This window comes from Ranitomeya imitator, chromosome 4 (assembly GCF_032444005.1).
Source record: "Ranitomeya imitator isolate aRanImi1 chromosome 4, aRanImi1.pri, whole genome shotgun sequence".
NCBI lineage: Eukaryota > Metazoa > Chordata > Amphibia > Anura > Dendrobatidae > Ranitomeya > Ranitomeya imitator.
In genome coordinates, this window is record NC_091285.1 from 715,410,839 (window position 1) to 715,435,482 (window position 24,644).

General features: G+C 41.2%; 1 protein-coding gene across 1 annotated transcript in view; it reads left to right on the forward strand.

Annotated features, from left to right (window-relative positions):
- The window catches only part of PLOD3 (procollagen-lysine,2-oxoglutarate 5-dioxygenase 3), a 51,769-nt gene extending 29,136 nt beyond the window's left edge, over positions 1-22,633 (forward strand). Inside the window, exons 17-19 of the mRNA XM_069767501.1 lie at positions 20,991-21,137; positions 21,206-21,331; positions 22,058-22,633. Of these exons, the coding sequence (XP_069623602.1) occupies positions 20,991-21,137; positions 21,206-21,331; positions 22,058-22,213 (429 nt within the window). The 3' untranslated portion in view covers positions 22,214-22,633. The remainder of the gene's footprint in view (positions 1-20,990; positions 21,138-21,205; positions 21,332-22,057) is intronic.
- Positions 22,634-24,644: the final 2,011 nt, after the last annotated feature.

Here is a 24,644-nt window from a genome sequence, read left to right on the forward strand (position 1 = left end):
TGTAATATACCGCAGGGATGATATTAATAATGAGCCTGTAATATACCGCAGGGATAATAATAATAATGAGCCTGTAATATACCGCAGGGATAATAATAATAATGAGCCTGTAATATACCGCAGGGATAATAATAATGAGCCTGTAATATACCGCGGAGATAATAATAATAATGAGCCTGTAATATACCGCAGGGATAATAATAATGAGCTTGTAATATACCGCAGGGATAATAATAATGAGCCTGTAATATACCGCGGAGATAATAATAATAATGAGCCTGTAATATACCGCGGGATAATAATAATGAGCCTGTAATATACCACGGGATAATAATAATGAGCCTGTAATATACCGCAGGGATAATAATAATAATAATAATGAGCCTGTAATATACCGCGGGATAATAATAATGAGCCTGTAATATACCGCAGGATAATAATAATGAGCCTGTAATATACCGCAGGATAATAATAATGAGCCTGTAATATACCGCAGGATAATAATAATGAGCCTGTAATATACCGCAGGGATAATAATAATAATGAGTCTGTAATATACCGCAAGGATAATAATAATAATGAGCCTGTAATATACCGCAGGGATGATATTAATAATGAGCCTGTAATATACCGCAGGGATAATAATAATAATGAGCCTGTAATATACCGCAGGGATGATATTAATAATGAGCCTGTAATATACCGCAGGGATAATAATAATAATGAGCCTGTAATATACCGCAGGGATAATAATAATAATGAGCCTGTAATATACCGCAGGGATAATAATAATAATGAGCCTGTAATATACCGCAGGATAATAATAATAATGAGCCTGTAATATACCGCAGGGATAATAATAATGAGCCTGTAATATACCGCGGAGATAATAATAATAATGAGCCTGTAATATACCGCAGGGATAATAATAATGAGCCTGTAATATACCGCAGGGATAATAATAATGAGCCTGTAATATACCGCGGAGATAATAATAATAATGAGCCTGTAATATACCGCGGGATAATAATAATGAGCCTGTAATATACCACGGGATAATAATAATGAGCCTGTAATATACCGCAGGGATAATAATAATAATGAGCCTGTAATATACCGCAGGGATAATAATAATAATGAGCCTGTAATATACTGCAGGGATAATAATAATAATAATGAGCCTGTAATATACCGCAGGATAATAATAATGAGCCTGTAATATACCGCAGGATAATAATAATGAGCCTGTAATATACCGCAGGGATAATAATAATAATGAGTCTGTAATATACCGCAAGGATAATAATAATAATGAGCCTGTAATATACCGCAGGGATAATAATAATAATGAGCCTATAATATACCGCAGGGATAATAATAATAATGAGCCTGTAATATACCGCGGGATAATAATAATGAGCCTGTAATATACCGCGGGATAATAATAATGAGCCTGTAATATACCGCAGGGATAATAATAATAATGAGCCTGTAATATACCGCAGGGATAATAATAATAATGAGCCTGTAATATACCGCGGGATAATAATAATGAGCCTGTAATATACCGCAGGGATAATAATAATAATGAGCCTGTAATATACCGCAGGGATGATATTAATAATGAGCCTATAATATACCGCGGGAAAATACTAATGAGCCTGTAATATACCGCAGGGATAATAATAATAATGAGCCTGTAATATACCGCAGGGATAATAATAATAATGAGCCTGTAATATACCGCGGGATAATACTAATGAGCCTGTAATATACCGCAGGGATAATAATAATAATGAGCCTGTAATATACCGCGGGATAATAATAATGAGCCTGTAATATACCGCAGGGATAATAATAATGAGCCTGTAATATACCGCAGGGATAATAATAATAATGAGCCTGTAATATACCGCGGGATAATAATAATAATGAGCCTGTAATATACTGCAGGGATAATAATAATAATAATAATGAGCCTGTAATATACCGCAGGATAATAATAATGAGCCTGTAATATACCGCAAGATAATAATAATGAGCCTGTAATATACCGCGGGATAATACTAATGAGCCTGTAATATACCGCAGGGATAATAATAATAATGAGCCTGTAATATACCGCGGGATAATAATAATGAGCCTGTAATATACCGCAGGGATAATAATAATGAGCCTGTAATATACCGCAGGGATAATAATAATAATGAGCCTGTAATATACCGCAGGGATAATAATAATAATGAGTCTGTAATATACCGCAAGATAATAATAATAATAATAATGAGCCTGTAATATACCGCAGGGATAATAATAATGATGAGCCTGTAATATACCGCGGGGCATAATAATAATGAGCCTGTAATATACCGCAGGGATAATAATAATAATGAGCCTGTAATATACCGCAGGGATAATAATAATAATAATGAGCCTGTAATATACCGCGGGGATAATAATAATAATGAGCCTGTAATATACCGCGGGGATAATAATAATAATGAGCCTGTAATATACCGCGGGGATAATAATAATAATGAGTCTGTAATATACCGCAGGGATAATAATGAGCCTGTAATATACCGCAGGATAATAATAATGAGCCTGTAATATACCGCAGGATAATAAAAATAATAATAATGAGCCTGTAATATACCGCGGGGATAATAATAATGAGCCTGTAATATACCGCAAGGATAATAATAATAATAATGAGCCTGTAATATACCGCAGGGATAATAATAATAATGAGCCTGTAATATACCGCAGGATAATAAAAATAATGAGCCTGTAATATACCGCAGGATAATAATAATAATGAGCCTGTAATATACCGCAAGGATAATAATAATAATAATGAGCCTGTAATATACCGCAGGATAATAATAATGAGCCTGTAATATACCGCAGGGATAATAATAATAATGAGCCTGTAATATACCGCAGGATAATAAAAATAATGAGCCTGTAATATACCGCAGGATAATAATAATGAGCCTGTAATATACCGCAGGGATAATAATAATAATGAGCCTGTAATATACCGCAGGATAATAATAATAATGAGCCTGTAATATACCGCAGGATAATAATAATGAGCCTGTAATATACCGCAGGGATAATAATAATAATGAGCCTGTAATATACCGCAGGGATAATAATAATAATGAGCCTGTAATATACCGCGGGGATAATAATAATAATGAGCCTGTAATATACCGCGGGGATAATAATAATAATGAGCCTGTAATATACCGCGGGGATAATAATAATAATGAGCCTGTAATATACCGCGGGGATGATAATAATAATAATGAGCCTGTAATATACCGCAGGGATAATAATAATAATGAGCCTGTAATATACCGCAGGGATAATAATAATAATGAGCCTGTAATATACCGCGGGGATAATAATAATAATGAGCCTGTAATATACCGCGGGGATGATAATAATAATAATAATGAGCCTGTAATATACCGCGGGGATGATAATAATAATAATGAGCCTGTAATATACCGCAGGGATAATAATAATAATGAGCCTGTAATATACCGCGGGGATAATAATAATAATGAGCCTGTAATATACCGCGGGGATAATAATAATAATGAGCCTGTAATATACCGCGGGGATAATAATAATAATGAGCCTGTAATATACCGCGGGGATAATAATAATAATGAGCCTGTAATATACCGCGGGGATAATAATAATAATGAGCCTGTAATATACCGCGGGGATGATAATAATAATAATGAGCCTGTAATATACCGCAGGGATAATAATAATAATGAGCCTGTAATATACCGCAGGGATAATAATAATAATGAGCCTGTAATATACCGCGGGGATGATAATAATAATGAGCCTGTAATATACCGCAGGGATAATAATAATGAGCCTGTAATATACCGCGGAGATAATAATAATAATGAGCCTGTAATATACCGCGGAGATAATAATAATAATGAGCCTGTAATATACCGCGGGGATAATAATAATAATGAGCCTGTAATATACCGCGGGGATAATAATAATAATGAGCCTGTAATATACCGCGGAGATAATAATAATAATGAGCCTGTAATATACCGCGGGGATAATAATAATAATGAGCCTGTAATATACCGCGGGGATGATAATAATAATAATAATGAGCCTGTAATATACCGCGGGGATGATAATAATAATAATGAGCCTGTAATATACCGCAGGGATAATAATAATAATGAGCCTGTAATATACCGCAGGGATAATAATAATAATGAGCCTGTAATATACTGCGGGGATAATAATAATAATGAGCCTGTAATATACCGCAGGATAATAATAATAATGAGCCTGTAATATACTGCGGGGATAATAATAATAATGAGCCTGTAATATACCGCAGGATAATAATAATAATGAGTCTGTAATATACCGCGGGATAATAATAATAATGAGCCTGTAATATACCGCGGGGATAATAATAATAATGAGCCTGTAATATACCGCAGGGATAATAATAATGAGCCTGTAATATACTGCGGGGATAATAATAATAATGAGCCTGTAATATACCGCAGGATAATAATAATAATGAGCCTGTAATATACTGCGGGGATAATAATAATAATGAGCCTGTAATATACTGCGGGGATAATAATAATAATGAGCCTGTAATATACCGCAGGATAATAATAATAATGAGCCTGTAATATACCGCAGGGATAATAATAATAATGAGCCTGTAATATACCGCAGGATAATAAAAATAATGAGCCTGTAATATACCGCAGGATAATAATAATGAGCCTGTAATATACCGCAGGATAATAATAATAATGAGCCTGTAATATACCGCAGGGATAATAATAATAATGAGCCTGTAATATACCGCAGGATAATAATAATAATGAGCCTGTAATATACCGCAGGGATAATAAAAATAATGAGCCTGTAATATACCGCAGGATAATAATAATGAGCCTGTAATATACCGCAGGGATAATAATAATAATGAGCCTGTAATATACCGCAGGATAATAATAATGAGCCTGTAATATACCGCAGGATAATAATAATAATGAGCCTGTAATATACCGCAGGATAATAATAATAATGAGCCTGTAATATACCGCAGGATAATAATAATAATGAGCCTGTAATATACCGCAGGGATAATAATAATAATGAGCCTGTAATATACCGCAGGGATAATAATAATAATGAGCCTGTAATATACCGCAGGATAATAATAATAATGAGCCTGTAATATACCGCAGGATAATAATAATAATGAGCCTGTAATATACCGCAGGGATAATAATAATAATGAGCCTGTAATATACCGCAGGGATAATAATAATAATGAGCCTGTAATATACCGCAGGGATAATAATAATAATGAGCCTGTAATATACCGCAGGGATAATAATAATAATGAGCCTGTAATATACCGCGGGGATAATAATAATAATGAGCCTGTAATATACCGCGGGGATAATAATAATAATGAGCCTGTAATATACCGCGGGGATAATAATAATAATGAGCCTGTAATATACCGCGGGGATAATAATAATAATGAGCCTGTAATATACCGCGGGGATAATAATAATAATGAGCCTGTAATATACCGCAGGATAATAATAATAATGAGCCTGTAATATACCGCAGGGATAATAATAATAATGAGCCTGTAATATACCGCGGGGATGATAATAATAATAATGAGCCTGTAATATACCGCAGGGATAATAATAATAATGAGCCTGTAATATACCGCAGGGATAATAATAATAATGAGCCTGTAATATACCGCAGGGATAATAATAATAATGAGCCTGTAATATACCGCGGGGATAATAATAATAATGAGCCTGTAATATACCGCAGGGATAATAATAATAATGAGCCTGTAATATACCGCGGGGATGATAATAATAATGAGCCTGTAATATACCGCGGGGATGATAATAATAATAATGAGCCTGTAATATACCGCAGGGATAATAATAATAATGAGCCTGTAATATACCGCAGGGATAATAATAATAATGAGCCTGTAATATACCGCGGGGATAATAATAATAATGAGCCTGTAATATACCGCAAGGATAATAATAATAATGAGCCTGTAATATACCGCAGGGATAATAATAATAATGAGCCTGTAATATACCGCAGGGATAATAATAATAATGAGCCTGTAATATACCGCAGGGATAATAATAATAATGAGCCTGTAATATACCGCAGGATAATAATGAGCCTGTAATATACCGCAAGGATAATAATAATAATGAGCCTGTAATATACCGCAGGATAATAATGAGCCTGTAATATACCGCAAGGATAATAATAATAATGAGCCTGTAATATACCGCAGGGATAATAATAATAATGAGCCTGTAATATACCGCAGGGATAATAATAATGAGTCTGTAATATACCGCAGGATAATAATAATAATGAGCCTGTAATATACCGCAGGATAATAATGAGCCTGTAATATACCGCAGGATAATAATAATAATGAGCCTGTAATATACCGCAGGGATAATAATAATAATGAGCCTGTAATATACCGCGGGATAATAATAATGAGCCTGTAATATACCGCAGGGATAATAATAATGAGCCTGTAATACACCGCAGGGATAATAATAATAATGAGCCTGTAATATACCGCAGGGATAATAATAATGAGCCTGTAATATACCGCAGGGATAATAATAATAATGAGCCTGTAATATACCGCAGGATAATAATGAGCCTGTAATATACCGCAGGGATAATAATAATAATGAGCCTGTAATATACCACAGGGATAATAATAATAATGAGCCTGTAATATACCGCGGGATAATAATAATGAGCCTGTAATATACCGCAGGATAATAATAATAATAATAATGAGCCTGTAATATACTGCGGGGATAATAATAATAATGAGCCTGTAATATACCGCAGGGATAATAATAATAATGAGCCTGTAATATACCGCAGGGATAATAATAATAATGAGCCTGTAATATACCGCAGGGATAATAATAATAATGAGCCTGTAATATACCGCGGGGATAATAATAATAATGAGCCTGTAATATACCGCAGGGATAATAATAATAATGAGCCTGTAATATACCGCGGGGATGATAATAATAATGAGCCTGTAATATACCGCGGGGATGATAATAATAATAATGAGCCTGTAATATACCGCAGGGATAATAATAATAATGAGCCTGTAATATACCGCAGGGATAATAATAATAATGAGCCTGTAATATACCGCGGGGATGATAATAATAATGAGCCTGTAATATACCGCGGGGATGATAATAATAATAATGAGCCTGTAATATACCGCAGGGATAATAATAATAATGAGCCTGTAATATACCGCAGGGATAATAATAATAATGAGCCTGTAATATACCGCGGGGATAATAATAATAATGAGCCTGTAATATACCGCAAGGATAATAATAATAATGAGCCTGTAATATACCGCAGGGATAATAATAATAATGAGCCTGTAATATACCGCAGGGATAATAATAATAATGAGCCTGTAATATACCGCAGGGATAATAATAATAATGAGCCTGTAATATACCGCAGGATAATAATGAGCCTGTAATATACCGCAAGGATAATAATAATAATGAGCCTGTAATATACCGCAGGGATAATAATAATAATGAGCCTGTAATATACCGCAGGGATAATAATAATGAGTCTGTAATATACCGCAGGATAATAATAATAATGAGCCTGTAATATACCGCAGGATAATAATGAGCCTGTAATATACCGCAGGATAATAATAATAATGAGCCTGTAATATACCGCAGGGATAATAATAATAATGAGCCTGTAATATACCGCGGGATAATAATAATGAGCCTGTAATATACCGCAGGGATAATAATAATGAGCCTGTAATACACCGCAGGGATAATAATAATAATGAGCCTGTAATATACCGCAGGGATAATAATAATGAGCCTGTAATATACCGCAGGGATAATAATAATAATGAGCCTGTAATATACCGCAGGATAATAATGAGCCTGTAATATACCGCAGGGATAATAATAATAATGAGCCTGTAATATACCACAGGGATAATAATAATAATGAGCCTGTAATATACCGCGGGATAATAATAATGAGCCTGTAATATACCGCAGGATAATAATAATAATAATAATGAGCCTGTAATATACCGCAGGGATAATAATAATAATGAGCCTGTAATATACCGCAAGGATAATAATAATAATGAGCCTGTAATATACCGCAGGGATAATAATGAGCCTGTAATATACCGCAAGGATAATAATAATAATGAGCCTGTAATATACCGCAGGATAATAATAATAATGAGCCTGTAATATACCGCAGGGATAATAATAATAATGAGCCTGTAATATACCGCGGGATAATAATAATGAGCCTGTAATATACCGCAGGGATAATAATAATGAGCCTGTAATACACCGCAGGGATAATAATAATAATGAGCCTGTAATATACCGCAGGGATAATAATAATGAGCCTGTAATATACCGCAGGGATAATAATAATAATGAGCCTGTAATATACCGCAGGATAATAATGAGCCTGTAATATACCACAGGGATAATAATAATAATGAGCCTGTAATATACCACAGGGATAATAATAATAATGAGCCTGTAATATACCGCGGGATAATAATAATGAGCCTGTAATATACCACAGGGATAATAATAATAATGAGCCTGTAATATACCGCAGGGATAATAATAATAATGAGCCTGTAATATACCGCAGGGATAATAATAATAATGAGCCTGTAATATACCGCAGGATAATAATGAGCCTGTAATATACCGCAGGATAATAATAATAATGAGCCTGTAATATACCGCAGGGATAATAATAATAATGAGCCTGTAATATACCGCAAGGATAATAATAATAATGAGCCTGTAATATACCGCAGGGATAATAATAATAATGAGCCTGTAATATACCGCAGGGATAATAATAATAATGAGCCTGTAATATACCGCAAGGATAATAATAATAATGAGCCTGTAATATACCGCAGGGATAATAATGAGCCTGTAATATACCGCAAGGATAATAATAATAATGAGCCTGTAATATACCGCAGGATAATAATAATAATGAGCCTGTAATATACCGCAGGGATAATAATAATAATGAGCCTGTAATATACCGCAAGGATAATAATAATAATGAGCCTGTAATATACCGCAGGGATAATAATGAGCCTGTAATATACCGCAAGGATAATAATAATAATGAGCCTGTAATATACCGCAGGATAATAATAATAATGAGCCTGTAATATACCGCAGGGATAATAATAATAATGAGCCTGTAATATACCGCGGGATAATAATAATGAGCCTGTAATATACCGCAGGGATAATAATAATGAGCCTGTAATACACCGCAGGGATAATAATAATAATGAGCCTGTAATATACCGCAGGGATAATAATAATGAGCCTGTAATATACCGCAGGGATAATAATAATAATGAGCCTGTAATATACCGCAGGATAATAATGAGCCTGTAATATACCACAGGGATAATAATAATAATGAGCCTGTAATATACCACAGGGATAATAATAATAATGAGCCTGTAATATACCGCGGGATAATAATAATGAGCCTGTAATATACCACAGGGATAATAATAATAATGAGCCTGTAATATACCGCAGGGATAATAATAATAATGAGCCTGTAATATACCGCAGGGATAATAATAATAATGAGCCTGTAATATACCGCAGGATAATAATGAGCCTGTAATATACCGCAGGATAATAATAATAATGAGCCTGTAATATACCACAGGGATAATAATAATAATGAGCCTGTAATATACCGCAGGGATAATAATAATGAGCCTGTAATATACCGCAGGGATAATAATAGTAATGAGCCTGTAATATACCGCGGGGATAATAATAATGAGCCTGTAATATACCGCAGGGATAATAATAATAATGAGCCTGTAATATAGCGCGGGGATAATAATAATGAGCCTGTAATATACCGCGGGGATAATAATAATGAGCCTGTAATATACCGCAGGGATAATAATAATAATGAGCCTGTGATATACCGCAGGGATAATAATAATAATGAGCCTGTAATATACCGCAGGGATAATAATAATAATGAGCCTGTAATATACCGCAGGATAATAATGAGCCTGTAATATACCGCAGGATAATAATAATAATGAGCCTGTAATATACCACAGGGATAATAATAATAATGAGCCTGTAATATACCGCAGGGATAATAATAATGAGCCTGTAATATACCGCAGGGATAATAATAGTAATGAGCCTGTAATATACCGCGGGGATAATAATAATGAGCCTGTAATATACCGCAGGGATAATAATAATAATGAGCCTGTAATATAGCGCGGGGATAATAATAATGAGCCTGTAATATACCGCGGGGATAATAATAATGAGCCTGTAATATACCGCAGGGATGATATTAATAATGAGCCTGTAATATACCGCAGGGATGATATTAATAATGAGCCTGTAATATACCGCAGGGATGATATTAATAATGAGCCTGTAATATACCGCAGGGATGATAATAATGAGCCTGTAATATACCGCAGGGATAATAATAATAATGAGCCTGTAATATACCGCAGGGATGTTAATAATAATGAGCCTGTAATATACCGCAGGGATAATAATAATAATGAGCCTGTAATATACCGCAGGGATAATAATAATAATGAGCCTGTAATATACCGCAGGGATGATAATAATAATGAGCCTGTAATATACCGCAGGGATAATAATAATGAGCCTGTAATATACCGCAGGGATAATAATAATGAGCCTGTAATATACCGCAGGGATGATAATAATAATGAGCCTGTAATATACCGCAGGGATGATATTAATAATGAGCCTGTAATATACCGCAGGGATGATATTAATAATGAGCCTGTAATATACCGCAGGGATGATATTAATAATGAGCCTGTAATATACCGCAGGGATGATATTAATAATGAGCCTGTAATATACCGCAGGGATGATATTAATAATGAACCTGTAGTTTCAGAGGATGACTTATTTTCAGGAGGGAGAAACAGTGGGTCACATGCTATCGGTGGTAGTCGCGGCTCAGCGTAGTACCTCGTATGTGCACTCGTTGGTTTCGGATGGGGGGAGCAGGGTATCTGAAACACCTGAAATTATAAAGGTCTTTGCGGACTTCTACGCGGACTTATATTCCTCCAGGGTCAATGAGTCAGCCGGAGATACGGAGACTTTCCTTGAGAGTCTGGGTCTTCCGAAATTGAGTGAGGAGGATAGGGTGAGCCTCGATGCCCCTATCACCGAGGAGGAAGTGAGTCGGGCGCTGAAGTCTATGGCCAACGGGAAGGCACCTGGAGTTGATGGGTTACCAGCCGAAATCTATAAAAGTCTAGATTAAAGTTAGTACTGGAGGAGGCTGGATGCCGGGGGTATGTCCCAGCATCTATGAGGGAGGCTATTATAGTGGTTATTCCGAAGGAGGATAAGGATCTGGGGAAGCCCGAGTCATATCGGCCAATCTCTCTGTTAACCATCGATGTCAAGCTCTTGGCCAAGGTGTTAGCTACCCGTCTGTCCAGTGTCATTACTAATCTTGTACATCCGGATCAGTCTGGTTTTATGCCTGACAGGTCTACAGCGGTTAATCTGCGGAGGCTGCATATGAACCTGCAGCTGAAGTCTGACAACTGTGGCCGAAGGGTCATTGCGTCCTTGGATGCCCATAAGGCGTTTGACAGTGTGGAGTGGGGATATCTCTGGCAGGTGTTGAAGTGTATGGGTATTGGTCCGCAATTTGTGGCGTGGACTCAACTGTTATATTCACTACCGACAGCTAGAATCAGAGTGAATGGGGAACTTTCTCAGCCTATAAAGTTGGACAGAGGTACGAGGCAGGGATGCCCACTGTCGCCCCTTCTGTTTGCCTTAGCTGTGGAGCCACTGGCCGCCAAGATACGACAGTCGGATGAGGTCCCTGGGTTCAGTTATGGGAGTGTTGAGGAGAAGATCGCGCTATATGCAGATGACATCTTACTGTTCCTGGCGGACCCGGATGAAGCCTTGAATGGGGCTATCGAGATCATTGGGAAATTTGGAGACTTGTCGGGATTGAGGATAAATTGGGATAAATCTGTCCTCTTTGAGGTGGATGAGGTGGAGGAGAGCAGAAGTGAGCCATTGGGAGAGGAGCGGCTTAAGGTGGCATCCCTTTTCAAATACCTGGGAATATGGATCTCGATGCCAGTTACGGAGTTTCTTTATAGGAATTTGACACCTCTCATGGGCGCCCTTAAAGCAAAAGTGGATGCATGGAATAAATTGCACCTATCGGTGGTGGGTAGGGTTAATCTCATTAAAATGGTTCTGATGCCCAAATTACTTTACGTCTTACATAATGCGCCAGTTTGGATTCCACGTGGGAAATTCCGGCAGATTAGTGCTCTTTTTAGAAGTCTGATATGGGGGAGGCGGTACCCACGTATTCGCCTGGAGACGCTTCAGCGGCCCAAGGAAGATGGAGGGTTGGCTTTGCCCAATCCTGAGTTATATTTTCTTGCAGGCCAGAGCCAGCATTTGAAGGGCTGGGCGCGGGAGGCGTCTGCCAGTGCGGTACAGCACTTGATGGAGAGGGTGACGGACCGACGACCGGTGGTGCAGTGTCTGGAGGATGGCTCCTTGAAAGTATTGGGGAAATTATACCCAACTATGTTTTTGATACATAAATTATGGACCAGACTGCGACATATTCGGGGGGTTACGGGGCTGACTAAATTTACACCGATATGGCTTAATAATAATTTGGTTGAATTTGCGGCCCTTGGAGTGCCGGCGGAGTGGCAGGCCAAAGGAATCCACTTGGTGGCTCAGATAGTTCAACAACGAGGATTAAAGTCCTTTTCGCAGCTTCAAGGGGAGTTTGGATTGAGACCGACTGGGGAGTATCAATATGCTCAGATGAAACATGCTTTTAAAGCTCAAAACAAGGGCGGTGGTATTGAGATCCAGGAGGACATAGTTCTGGAATACGTGTGTGGGGAAGGGTCCACAAGGGGAGTCATTACCACCCTTTATAAGGACCTTCTACATGCATATTTGCTAGACTTCCCCCTAAAAGCGAGAGCGAAATGGGAAAGAGATTTAGGCCCAATGGAGGATGAAACCTGGGAGTCGGTGTTGGAGTGGGTCCCACAAGTGTCACTGAGCGAGCCGTATAGACTATCGCAGCTGTACATCGTGCACAGTCTATAAATCACCGGAAGTGTTGCACAGAGCGGGGTTGCGTGCGGACTCTGAATGCCCGAGATGCAGGACTGAGAATGCAGGAATATACCACATGATGTGGACATGTCCAAGACTGGCTGCTTTTTGGCTGGTGGTACTGAGCCGGGTGGAAGGGGCGTATAAATGCAGAGTGCCGAGAGATCCGATAGTGTGTATACTGGGACATGTAGAGGAAATTAGAGTGGATAACATCTGGAAGATAGCAATAGCCAGGCTATTATATATGGCAAGGAAGGTGATAGCAAGGAACTGGATCAAGGAGGAACCGCCTACAAGGGGGGAATTTCTGAAATATGTTAAACATGGTCTCAATTTGGAAAAGGGGGTCTACAAAAGACGTGGGAAAATAGAAACGTTTGACAAAATGTGGTCTCCGTGGCTCGAGCTGGGATGAGTAGTTATGGGAAGTGAGAGGATGAGGGCCTCTGAAAGGAAGAGAGTGCTAAAGGAACAAGCGGACATAAGTGAGTCAAATGGCTCAAAGAGCCATCAATACTGGTAACAAAAGTATAAATGGCTATGAGCTGTCAGGGGAGGTTTGGGTTTTGTTGGGATTGTTGGGGATTTGGAAAATGTAAAAATTTTGTAAAATAATGGAAAAATGCATAAATTGTATTGTTCATATTCGACTTTAATAAAAACCTATTTTATAAAAAAAAAAAATAATGAGCCTGTAATATACCACAGGGATAATAATAATAATGAACCTGTAATATACCGCGGGGATAATAATAATAATGAGCCTGTAATATACCGCAGGGATGATATTAATAATGAGCCTATAATATACTGCAGGGATAAAATAAATAAATATATACACTAGATGGTAGCCGGATTCTAACGCATCGGGTATTCTAGAATATGTATGTAGTTCACTTATGAAGATTTTAGAAAAATACATTGAATACACAGGATTCGGCCAGCCGCGACCAATTAGCGAAGCGTGGTTCAACTCCCTCGCCAATTCGTGGCCGGACTGCGCCTGTCGTTGATTGTTAGCCGCCGGCCACGTAGTATATAGCACAGCCACAAAGTTTATAACAGCCCACGTAGTAAATAGCACAGCCACGGAGTATATAGCACAGCCCACGGAGTATATAGCAGAGCTACATAGTATATTGCACAGCCACATAGTATATATCACAGCCACGTAGAGCACAGTGTATAACAGCCCACGTAGTGTATTGCACAGCCCAAGTAGTGTATTGCACAGCCCAAGTAGTGTATTGCACAGCCCACGTAGTGTATTGCACAGCCCACGTAGTGTATTGCACAGCCCACGTAGTGTATTGCACAGCCCACGTAGTGTATTGCACAGCCCACGTAGTGTATTGCACAGCCCACGTAGTATATTGCACAGCCCACGTAGTGTATTGCACAGCCCACGTAGTGTATTGCACAGCCCACGTAGTGTATTGCACAGCCCACGTAGTGTATTGCACAGCCCACGTAGTGTATTGCACAGCCCACGTAGTGTATTGCACAGCCCACGTAGTGTATTGCACAGCCCACGTAGTGTATTGCACAGCCCACGTAGTGTATTGCACAGCCCAAGTAGTGTATTGCACAGCACACGCAGTGTATTGCACAGCACACGCAGTGTACTGCATAGCCCACGCAGTATATAGCACAGCCCGCGTAGTATATTGCACAGCCCGCGTAGTATATAGCAATGTGGGCATCATATCCTTGTTAAAAAAAAAGAATTAAAATAGAAAAGTTATATACTCACCTTCCGTTGGCCCCCGGATCCAGGAAGCGTTTACCGACGCTCCTCGCGCGCTTCGGTCTCGAGTGCATGGTGGTCTCGCGAGATGATGACGTAGCGGTCTCACGAGACCGATACGTCATCATCTCGCGAGATTACAATGCATGGAGCGGTCACCAGAGCGTCGCGAGCGGGAAAGGCCTGTTCTGGATCCGAGGGGCTGACGGATGGCGAGTATATAACGATTTTTTATTTTTTTTATTATTTTTAACATTAGATCTTTTTACTATTGATGCTGCATAGGCAGCATCAATAGTAAAAAAAAAGTTGGTCACACAGGGTTAATAGCAGCATTAATGGAGTGCGTTACACCGTGGCATAATGCGGTCCGTTAACGCTGCCATTAACCCTGTGTAAGCGCTGACTGGAGGGGAGTATGGAGCGGCCATGTTGACGCCAGGCTGTGCCCGTCGCTGACTGGTCGTGGGCATTTTGCCACGACCAATCAGTGACTTGGATTTCCATGACAGACCGAGGCCGCGACCAATGAATATCCGTGACAGACAGACAGATGGAAGTAACCCTTAGACAATTATATAGTAGATATTGTCTAAGGGTCTGTTTGTAACCGAAATCCCGCTTTGCTGTTTCATCGAGACCGGCCGCCCTCAACGAATCAGCGTTCATAAATAAACTACATACATATACTAGCACGAGAGTAACATGGAGGACAGTGTGTGAGGGAGAGCATAACATGGAAGACAGTGTGTGAGGGAGAGCATAACATGGAGGATAGTGTGTGAGGGAGAGAATAACATGGAGGACAGTCTGTGAGGGAGAGAATAACATGGAGGACAGTCTGAAGGCGAGAATAACATGGAGGACAGTCTGTGAGGGAGAGAATAACATGGAGGACAGTCTGTGAGGGAGAGAATAACATGGAGGACAGTCTGTGAGGGAGAGAATAACATGGAGGACAGTCTGAAGGCGAGAATAACATGGAGGACAGTGTGTGAGGGAGAGAATAACATGGAGGACCGTGTGTGAGGGAGAGAATAACATGGAGGACAGTGTGTGAGGGAGAGAATAACATGGAGGACAGTCTGTGAGGGAGAGAATAGCATGGAGGACAGTCTGAAGGCGAGAATAACATGGAGGACAGTCTGTGAGGGAGAGAGTAACATGGAGGACAGTGTGTGAGGGAGAGAATAACATGGAGGACAGTGTGTGAGGGAGAGAATAACATGGAGGACAGTGTGTGAGGGAGAGAATAACATGGAGGACAGTGTGTGAGGGAGAGAATCACATGGAGGACAGTCTGTGAGGGAGAGAATCACATGGAGGACAGTCTGTGAGGGAGAGAATCACATGGAGGACAGTCTGTGAGGGAGAGAATCACATGGAGGACAGTCTGTGAGGGAGAGAATAACATGGAGGACAGTCTGTGAGGGAGAGAATCACATGGAGGACAGTCTGTGAGGGAGAGAATCACATGGAGGACAGTCTGTGAGGGAGAGAATCACATGGAGGACAGTCTGAGGGAGAGAATAACACGGAGGACAGTCTGTGAGGGAGAGAATCACACGGAGGACAGTCTGTGAGGGAGAGAATAACATGGAGGACAGTCTGTGAGGGAGAGAATCACATGGAGGACAGTCTATGAGGGAGAGAATCACATGGAGGACAGTCTGTGAGGGAGAGAATAACATGGAGGACAGTCTGTGAGGGAGAGAATCACATGGAGGACAGTCTATGAGGGAGAGAATAACATGGAGGACAGTCTGTGAGGGAGAGAATAAAAATTTTCCCCATTTTTAAGTTTATCATTATGGAAAAATAAATGGTGTCTTTGAAAACTACAAGTTGTCCTGTAGAAAACAAGCTGTCATATAGCGATAGATGACTAATAAAGTTTTGACTCTTAAAATAAAGACAGGAGAAAAACAATGGCAGTGTGTCCAATGGGTTAATACATAAATGGAAGCACCAATGTTTACAGTATATGAATATTAGATGGTGGCCCGATTCTAACGCATCGGGTATCTACTATATAATTATCTAAGGGTCACTTCCATCTTTCTTGCCTTCTGTCTGTCTGTCTGTCACAGATATTCATTGGTCGCGGCCTCTGTCTGTCATGGAATCCAAGTCGGTGATTGGTCATGGCAAAACGCCCACGACCATCGCCACGACCAATCAGCGATGGGCACAGTCCGGCGGCAACATGGCCGCTCTTTCCTCCCTGCAGTCAGTGCCCGTTCCATAGTCGGCCCTCACACAGGGTTAATGGCAGCGGTAATGGACCGCGTTATGCCGCGTTATAACGCACTCTGGTAACGCAGCTATTAACCCTGTGCGACCAAGTTTTTACTATTGATGATGCGTATGCAGCATCAATAGTAAAACGATCTAATGTTACAAATAATAATAATAAAAAAAAGGTTATTCTCACCCTCCGCCGTCGCATCCTGTCCTCGGTAGTGCAAGCGGCAGGTTCCGGGGCCAAGGATGGTATGCGAGAAAAACCTTGCATGACGTCACGGTCATGTGACCGCGACGTCATCACAGGTCCTGCGCCCATCTAACCCTGGGACCGGAACCTGCCGCGTGCACCGCACACAGGCGACAGGACTACAAGGGGCCCTCCGATGGTGAGTATATGTTTATTTTTTATTTTACGTCACTGGGCAATATACTACGTGGCTGGGCAATATATTACGTGGACATGCATATTCTAGAATAACCGATGCGTTAGAATCGGGCCACCATCTAGTAATCTAATATATAAAGCTGAATGTGTGTGTGTGTGTGTATGTCCGGGATTGGCATCTGCACCGTCGCAGCTACAGCCACAAAATTTTGCACAGTCACACGTCTGGACCCCGAGAGCGTCATAGGCTACGTTGTGAGGTGAAATTTTAACCCCGCGCTTTCCAATTCACCAAACAATTTTGCCCCTATCTACATAATGGGGAAAAAGTGAAAGGAAAAGTGTTGGAGGCAAATTGACAGCTGCCAGATGTGAACAAGGGGGACTTAGAGAGTGAGAGCGATGGCGCCAAAGAGTATATACCGTACAGTTGCTGAGGTGGGGCCCCGACAAGGGATACTCACCACACACGGGGGATATGAACACATACACAAAATGCTCCACACACTACCACGTGCTTGAACACATATACCGCCCTCAGGACACATTTCACCACACATACACCAACCTTGCCACATAAAAGTCGAAACACAAAACTCGCCATGCGCAAAACTCGCCACATGCAAAAACTAGGCTCACGCAAAACTCGCCACAAGTGCAAAACTCACCTCATGGAAAACTCGCCACATGCAAAACTTGCACACGCAGAAAAAATGCCACATGCACAAAAGTTGCAACACACGCAAAAGTTGCCTCACACAAAACTTGCACATACTCAAAAGGCACCACACATAAAACTCGCCATGCGCAAAACTCGCCATGCGCAAAACTTGCTGCACACAACTTGCTACACTAACCTGTCACATGCAACTCGACACACAAAAAGTTGCTACACGCATGTTGCCACACAAAACTCATCTCACAAAAGTCGCTACATGCATGTCGCCACACGCAACTCAACACACACAACTTGACAAACGAAACTCGCCCTAAAACACACACAAGTCTGGTATTATCCTTCAAAAATAAAAATCTGATTAATAAGCAGACAAACTACAAGAGCAACAAATGTACCATATAGGAAATACGGCAGCTGTCAGTCACATGACCTGTCTATTATGTGTATGTGTGAGCTAATATATACTGCCAGGGGGAGGGCTTCCTGTTGGCTGGGGATTTATCAGGCTGCCAATTTAGCTTACAAATACTGAGGTAAAAATACTGAGCAAATAACGTGTGAACGAGGTCTAATACAGGAGGAGATGACACACAGGTATATACTATATACAGGAGATGACATACAGGTATATACTATATACAGGGGAGATGACACACAGATATATACTATATATAGTATATACAGGGGAGATGACACACAGGTATATACTATATACAGGAGGAGATGACATACAGGTATATACTATATACAAGAGAGATGACATACAGATATATACTATATATAGTATGTACAGGGGAGATGACACACAGGTATATACTATATACAGGAGGAGATGACATACAGATATATACTATATATAGAAGGAGATGACATACAGGTATATACTATATATAGGAGGAGATGACATACAGGTATATACTATATACAGGGGAGATGACACACAGCAGGTATATACTATATACAGGAGATGACATACAGGTGTATACTATATATAAGGGAGATGACAAACATGTATATACTGAGGTGAAAATGACAGATGTGAGGTCGAAATGACAAGTGTTAGGGGGGAATGAGAGGAGTGAGGGAGAAAATGAGAGAAGTGAGGTGCTATAACTAACCACAGATATTTATTATGCCCAGGCAACGCCGGGCTCTTCAACTAGTAATAATAATAATAATAATGAGCCTGTAGTATACCGCAGGGATAATAATAATGAGCCTGTAATATACCACGGAGATAATAATAATGAGCTGTAATATACCGCGGAGATGATAATAATAATGAGCCTGTAATATACCGCAGAGATGATGATAATAAGCCTGTAATATACCGCGGGGATAATAATAATAATAATGAGCTGTAATATACCGCGGAGATGATAATAATAATAAGCTGTAATATACCGCAGGGATAATAATAATGAGCTGTAATATACCGCAGAGATGATGATAATAAGCCTGTAATATACCGCGGGGATAATAATAATAAACCTGTAATATACCGCATGGATAATAATAATGAGCCTGTAATATACCGCAGGGATAATAATAATGAGCCTGTAATATACCGCAGGGATAATAATAATAATATTGAGCCTGTAATATACCGCGGAGATGATAATAATAATAATAAGCTGTAATATACCGCAGGGATAATAATAATGAGCTGTAATATACCGCAGAGATGATGATAATAAGCCTGTAATATACCGCAGAGATGATGATAATAAGCCTGTAATATACCGCAGGGATAATAATAATAATGAGCCTGTAATATACCGCAGGGATAATAATAATAATAATGAGCCTGTAATATACCGCAGGGATAATAATAATGAGCCTGTAATATACCACAGGGATAATAATAATAATGAGCCTGTAATATACCGCAGGGATAATAATAATGAGCCTGTAATATACCGCAGGATAATAATAATAATGAGCCTGTAATATACCGCAGGGATAATAATAATAATGAGCCTGTAATATACCGCAGGGATAATAATAATGAGCCTGTAATATACCGCAGGATAATAATAATAATGAGCCTGTAATATACCGCAGGGATAATAATAATGAGCCTGTAATATACCGCAGGGATAATAATAATGAGCCTGTAATATACCGCAGGGATAATAATAATAATAATGAGCCTGTAATATACCGCGGAGATGATAATAATAATAATAATGAGCTGTAATATACCGCAGGGATAATAATAATAATGAGCCTGTAATATACCGCAGGGATAATAATAATAATGAGCCTGTAATATACCGCAGGGATAATAATAATAATAATGAGCCTGTAATATACCGCGGAGATGATAATAATAATAATGAGCTGTAATATACCGCAGGGATAATAATAATAATGAGCCTGTAATATACCGCAGGGATAATAATAATAATGAGCCTGTAATATACCGCAGGGATAATAATAATAATGAGCCTGTAATATACCGCAGGGATAATAATAATAATGAGCCTGTAATATACCGCGGGGATAATAATGAGCCTGTGATACTGCGTACATTATAACCCGTCCTCCCGTTCCCTCCGCTCGCAGGATAAGCGTCTGGCCGGCGGTTACGAGAGCGTTCCCACTGTGGACATCCACATGACGCAGGTCGGGTACCAGGACGAATGGTTGAAGTTCCTGAAGGATTACATTGCGCCCGTCACCGAAAAGCTGTTCCCTGGATACTACACCAAGGTATCGCCCTTCTCGCCCGTCCGCCGGTCGTTATTTGTCGCCTGCACTGACCACCATCTTCTTGTCAGGCCAAGGCGTTCCTGAACTTCATAGTGCGGTATCGGCCGGACGAGCAGCCGTCCCTGCGCCCGCACCACGACTCCTCCACCTTCACCATCAACGTGGCCCTCAACAATAAAGACATCGACTATGAGGTGGGTTCTTGGGGGTGTCACGGGGTCCTTCATGTGCCTGGTGGGAAAGAGGGGCGTCGTGTGCCTGGCGGGTAACGAGGGTCATCGTGTGGCTGGTGGGTAACGAGGGGCGTCGTGTGGCTGGGGGGTAACGAGGGGCATCGTGTGGCTGGCGGGTAACGAGAGGCGTCGTGTGGCTGGCGGGTAACGAGGGGCGTCGTGTGGCTGGCGGGTAACGAGGGGCGTCGTGTGGCTGGCGGGTAACGAGGGGCGTCGTGTGGCTGGTGGGTAACGAGGGGCGGTGTGTGTTTGGCGGGTAACGATGGGGGGGGGGGGGTCGTGGGCTTGGCGGGTAACGAGGGGCGTCGTGTGGCTGGTGGGTAACGAGGGGCGGTGTGTGTTTGGCGGGTAACTAGGGGCGTTGTGGGCTTGGCGGGTAACGAGGGGCGTCGTTCGTGGGCTTTGCGGGTAACGAGGGGCGTCGTTCGTGTGCCTGGCGGGTAACGAGGGGCGTCGTGGGCTTGGCGGGTAACGAGGGGCGTCGTTCGTGTGCCTGGCGGGTAATGAGGGGCGTTGTGGGCTTGGCGGGTAACGAGGGGCGTCGTTTGTGTGCCTGGAGGGTAACGAAGGGCGTCGTGTGCGGGGTCTCTTGGCCACTGGTATTACCAGGCACGGGAGAGATTTGTGATCGGCCAGGTCTCCATCTGTGGGGGCTGTGGCACTGACGTGGTGACTCTTCCTCCGCAGGGCGGTGGCTGCAGATTCATCCGCTACAACTGCCGTGTGGAGTCTCCGCGGAAGGGCTGGTCCTTCATCCACCCGGGGCGGCTGACACATTACCACGAGGGGCTGCCCACCACCCGGGGGACGCGCTACATCATGGTGTCATTCGTGGATCCTTGACCCTAGGGCGACTCCCTCCCGTGTAGGACTCTGAGCAGAGGGGTCCGTCTGGCACCAATCATGGCGGCCGCACCGTCTGTCACTAGGGGGCAGTCATCAGCAGATGGTTCTCGTCTTTACCCCGTGCTCTGGCTCCATCATAGCGGAGTTGTGCGCTGCACCATCACTACGGCATCATCACTACGGTGTTGCCGCTGATCTTCATCCCACGCCGCCTTCATGTTACCAGACCCTCGGAGCAAGAGACGGAGCCAGAGGTCGCCGCGCCGAGACGCTTTATAAAGAGCATTCGCCGCTTCTGTACAAAACGCTTTAAATTATTCGCTGCCAAAATTGTATTTTTTTTACTTTTTTTTTTAATGGAAATATTTTAAATGAAAACTGAAATTGTGCAATAAATAATACTGGTGTCTAGTGTAATATCTGCTGTGACCCCTGGAGGGAGCCCCAGGCGCGTGATATATAGAGATTACATCCGTCTTCCACAACCTCACCGTTGTAGCAGAGTACAGCTGTCTCTTACCCAGTTTTCATCCTTCCACAGCTGTTTCTGTCTCAGTCTGTAACCCTCTATACTCGTACACGGTCCCGACTGTAGAAATAACCTAGCAGAAGGTGAAGCGTAGTTGCAAGATGTGACTATGCAGCCTGCCATCCAGCAGAGACACTGAGCTGCACAGCGTGAACGCCTTTCACCTTAGAACTTTTCCCATGGCGCTCGCACTAACATCAGTGAGTTAAGCCGAGTTCATTGGCTGTGAAATCCCAGGACCTTTTAAGACGGCTCCACGAGGGTGAGAACTTTCTGGCATTCCTGGTGTTGTAGGGGGGGGGGGACCGTGAGACGCTGCTGGATGGTCGCAATATGCATCAATGCAGCCTGCCATCTAGATGTAGCAGAGCTAGACGCGGCGCCGGACAATTGGATTTTTATCTTCTCTGCGGAAAGGTGAGGACTATTGTTTATTACATTCTGTTACAAGACACATTGGCTTCAGTGGACTGGGCGATGATCTGCCTATACGTGGATTGTGTAAATGTAGATTCATTAAAAGGAGTCTGTGATTATTTCAATTAAAGTCAGTCTGCCATCTAAATGTAGCAGAGCCCGTCGCAGCGCTAGACAATTGGAGTTTTATCTTCTCTGCGGAAAGGTGAGGAATATTGTTTATTACATTCTGTTACAGGACACATTGGCTTCAGTGGACTGGGCGATCTGCCTACATGTGGTTTTGGTAAATGTAGATTCATTAAAAGGTGTCTGTGTGATTATTTCAATTAAGGCTACTTTCACACTAGCGTCGGAATCTCCCCGTCGCAATGTGTCGGGCAGAGATTCCGACGCTAGTGTTTAACGCACTGCACAATGGAGGCAGCGGATGCATTTCTCCGGCGCATCCGCTGCCCCATTGTGGGGGTGGAGTTCCGGCCGCGCATGCGCGGTCGGAAAAAACGGTCCGTCAGGAGCAAAAAACGTTTCATGTAGCGTTTTTTGCTCCCGACGGTCCGCCAAAGCAAACCCCGCTATGGGGTTAGTAATGGGGGTGTCCTATTGACACCTCCATAACTAATCCCTGGGCCTGATGTCACCTGACAATACAAAGCTGCAATCCCCCCAACTGTCCCCCCACTTAACACCGCACCAGGGCAAGAGGGAAGAGTGAGGCTAAGTGCCAGAATTAGCGCATTATAGATGCTCCTTTTCTGGTGTGGGTGAGAGCTGATGTTTTAAGTCTGGTAGGGAGCTATCATCTATGGTCCCTTGTTAGTCTAATATCAGCCCACAGCTGTCTGCCTAGCCTTTGCTGGTTATTAAATATAGGGGATCCTATGTCTTTGTTTAGCTGTTGGTTTTTTTTTATTGGGGGGAAGGGTGTGGGGGGGGGGGGAGATGTCCTCCATTTTAATAACCAATAAAGAATAAGAATTAATAGCCTGGGAAGCTCCGTGGATACGACCCCCTTCCCAGGCTGTACACATCAGCTGTCCGCTTTTCCCCTGCTGGTTAATAAAAAAAAGTCTGGAGATCCCATGTCTGTTTTTTTGGAAGGTAATTTGCATAGTAAGCTGCGCCCTGTAATAATTATATATGTGCCTGACCTCTATACCTGTCCTGTGGATCCTGTTGGGTAACGCTGTGATTTTACTGTATGCGGCAGGGCCATGGGTATGTAGAAATCAGACTTGCATGGTCCGGGTGCCATGCGATTTTATTTCTCGCACCCATTGATTTCTACATGTGAATATGATCCAATTTCCATAAACAATCGCAGCATGCTGCAGACGATCACACAATCAGAATAACATTCGGCTGAAAGCAATCTTTTAATCTTCATGCATTCGTGAGATTTCATCGCAAGGGGGAGCGAACATGGATATCTGGAGCCACCATTATCCTGTATTCATCCTACACCCACCTAAAACTTTTGTG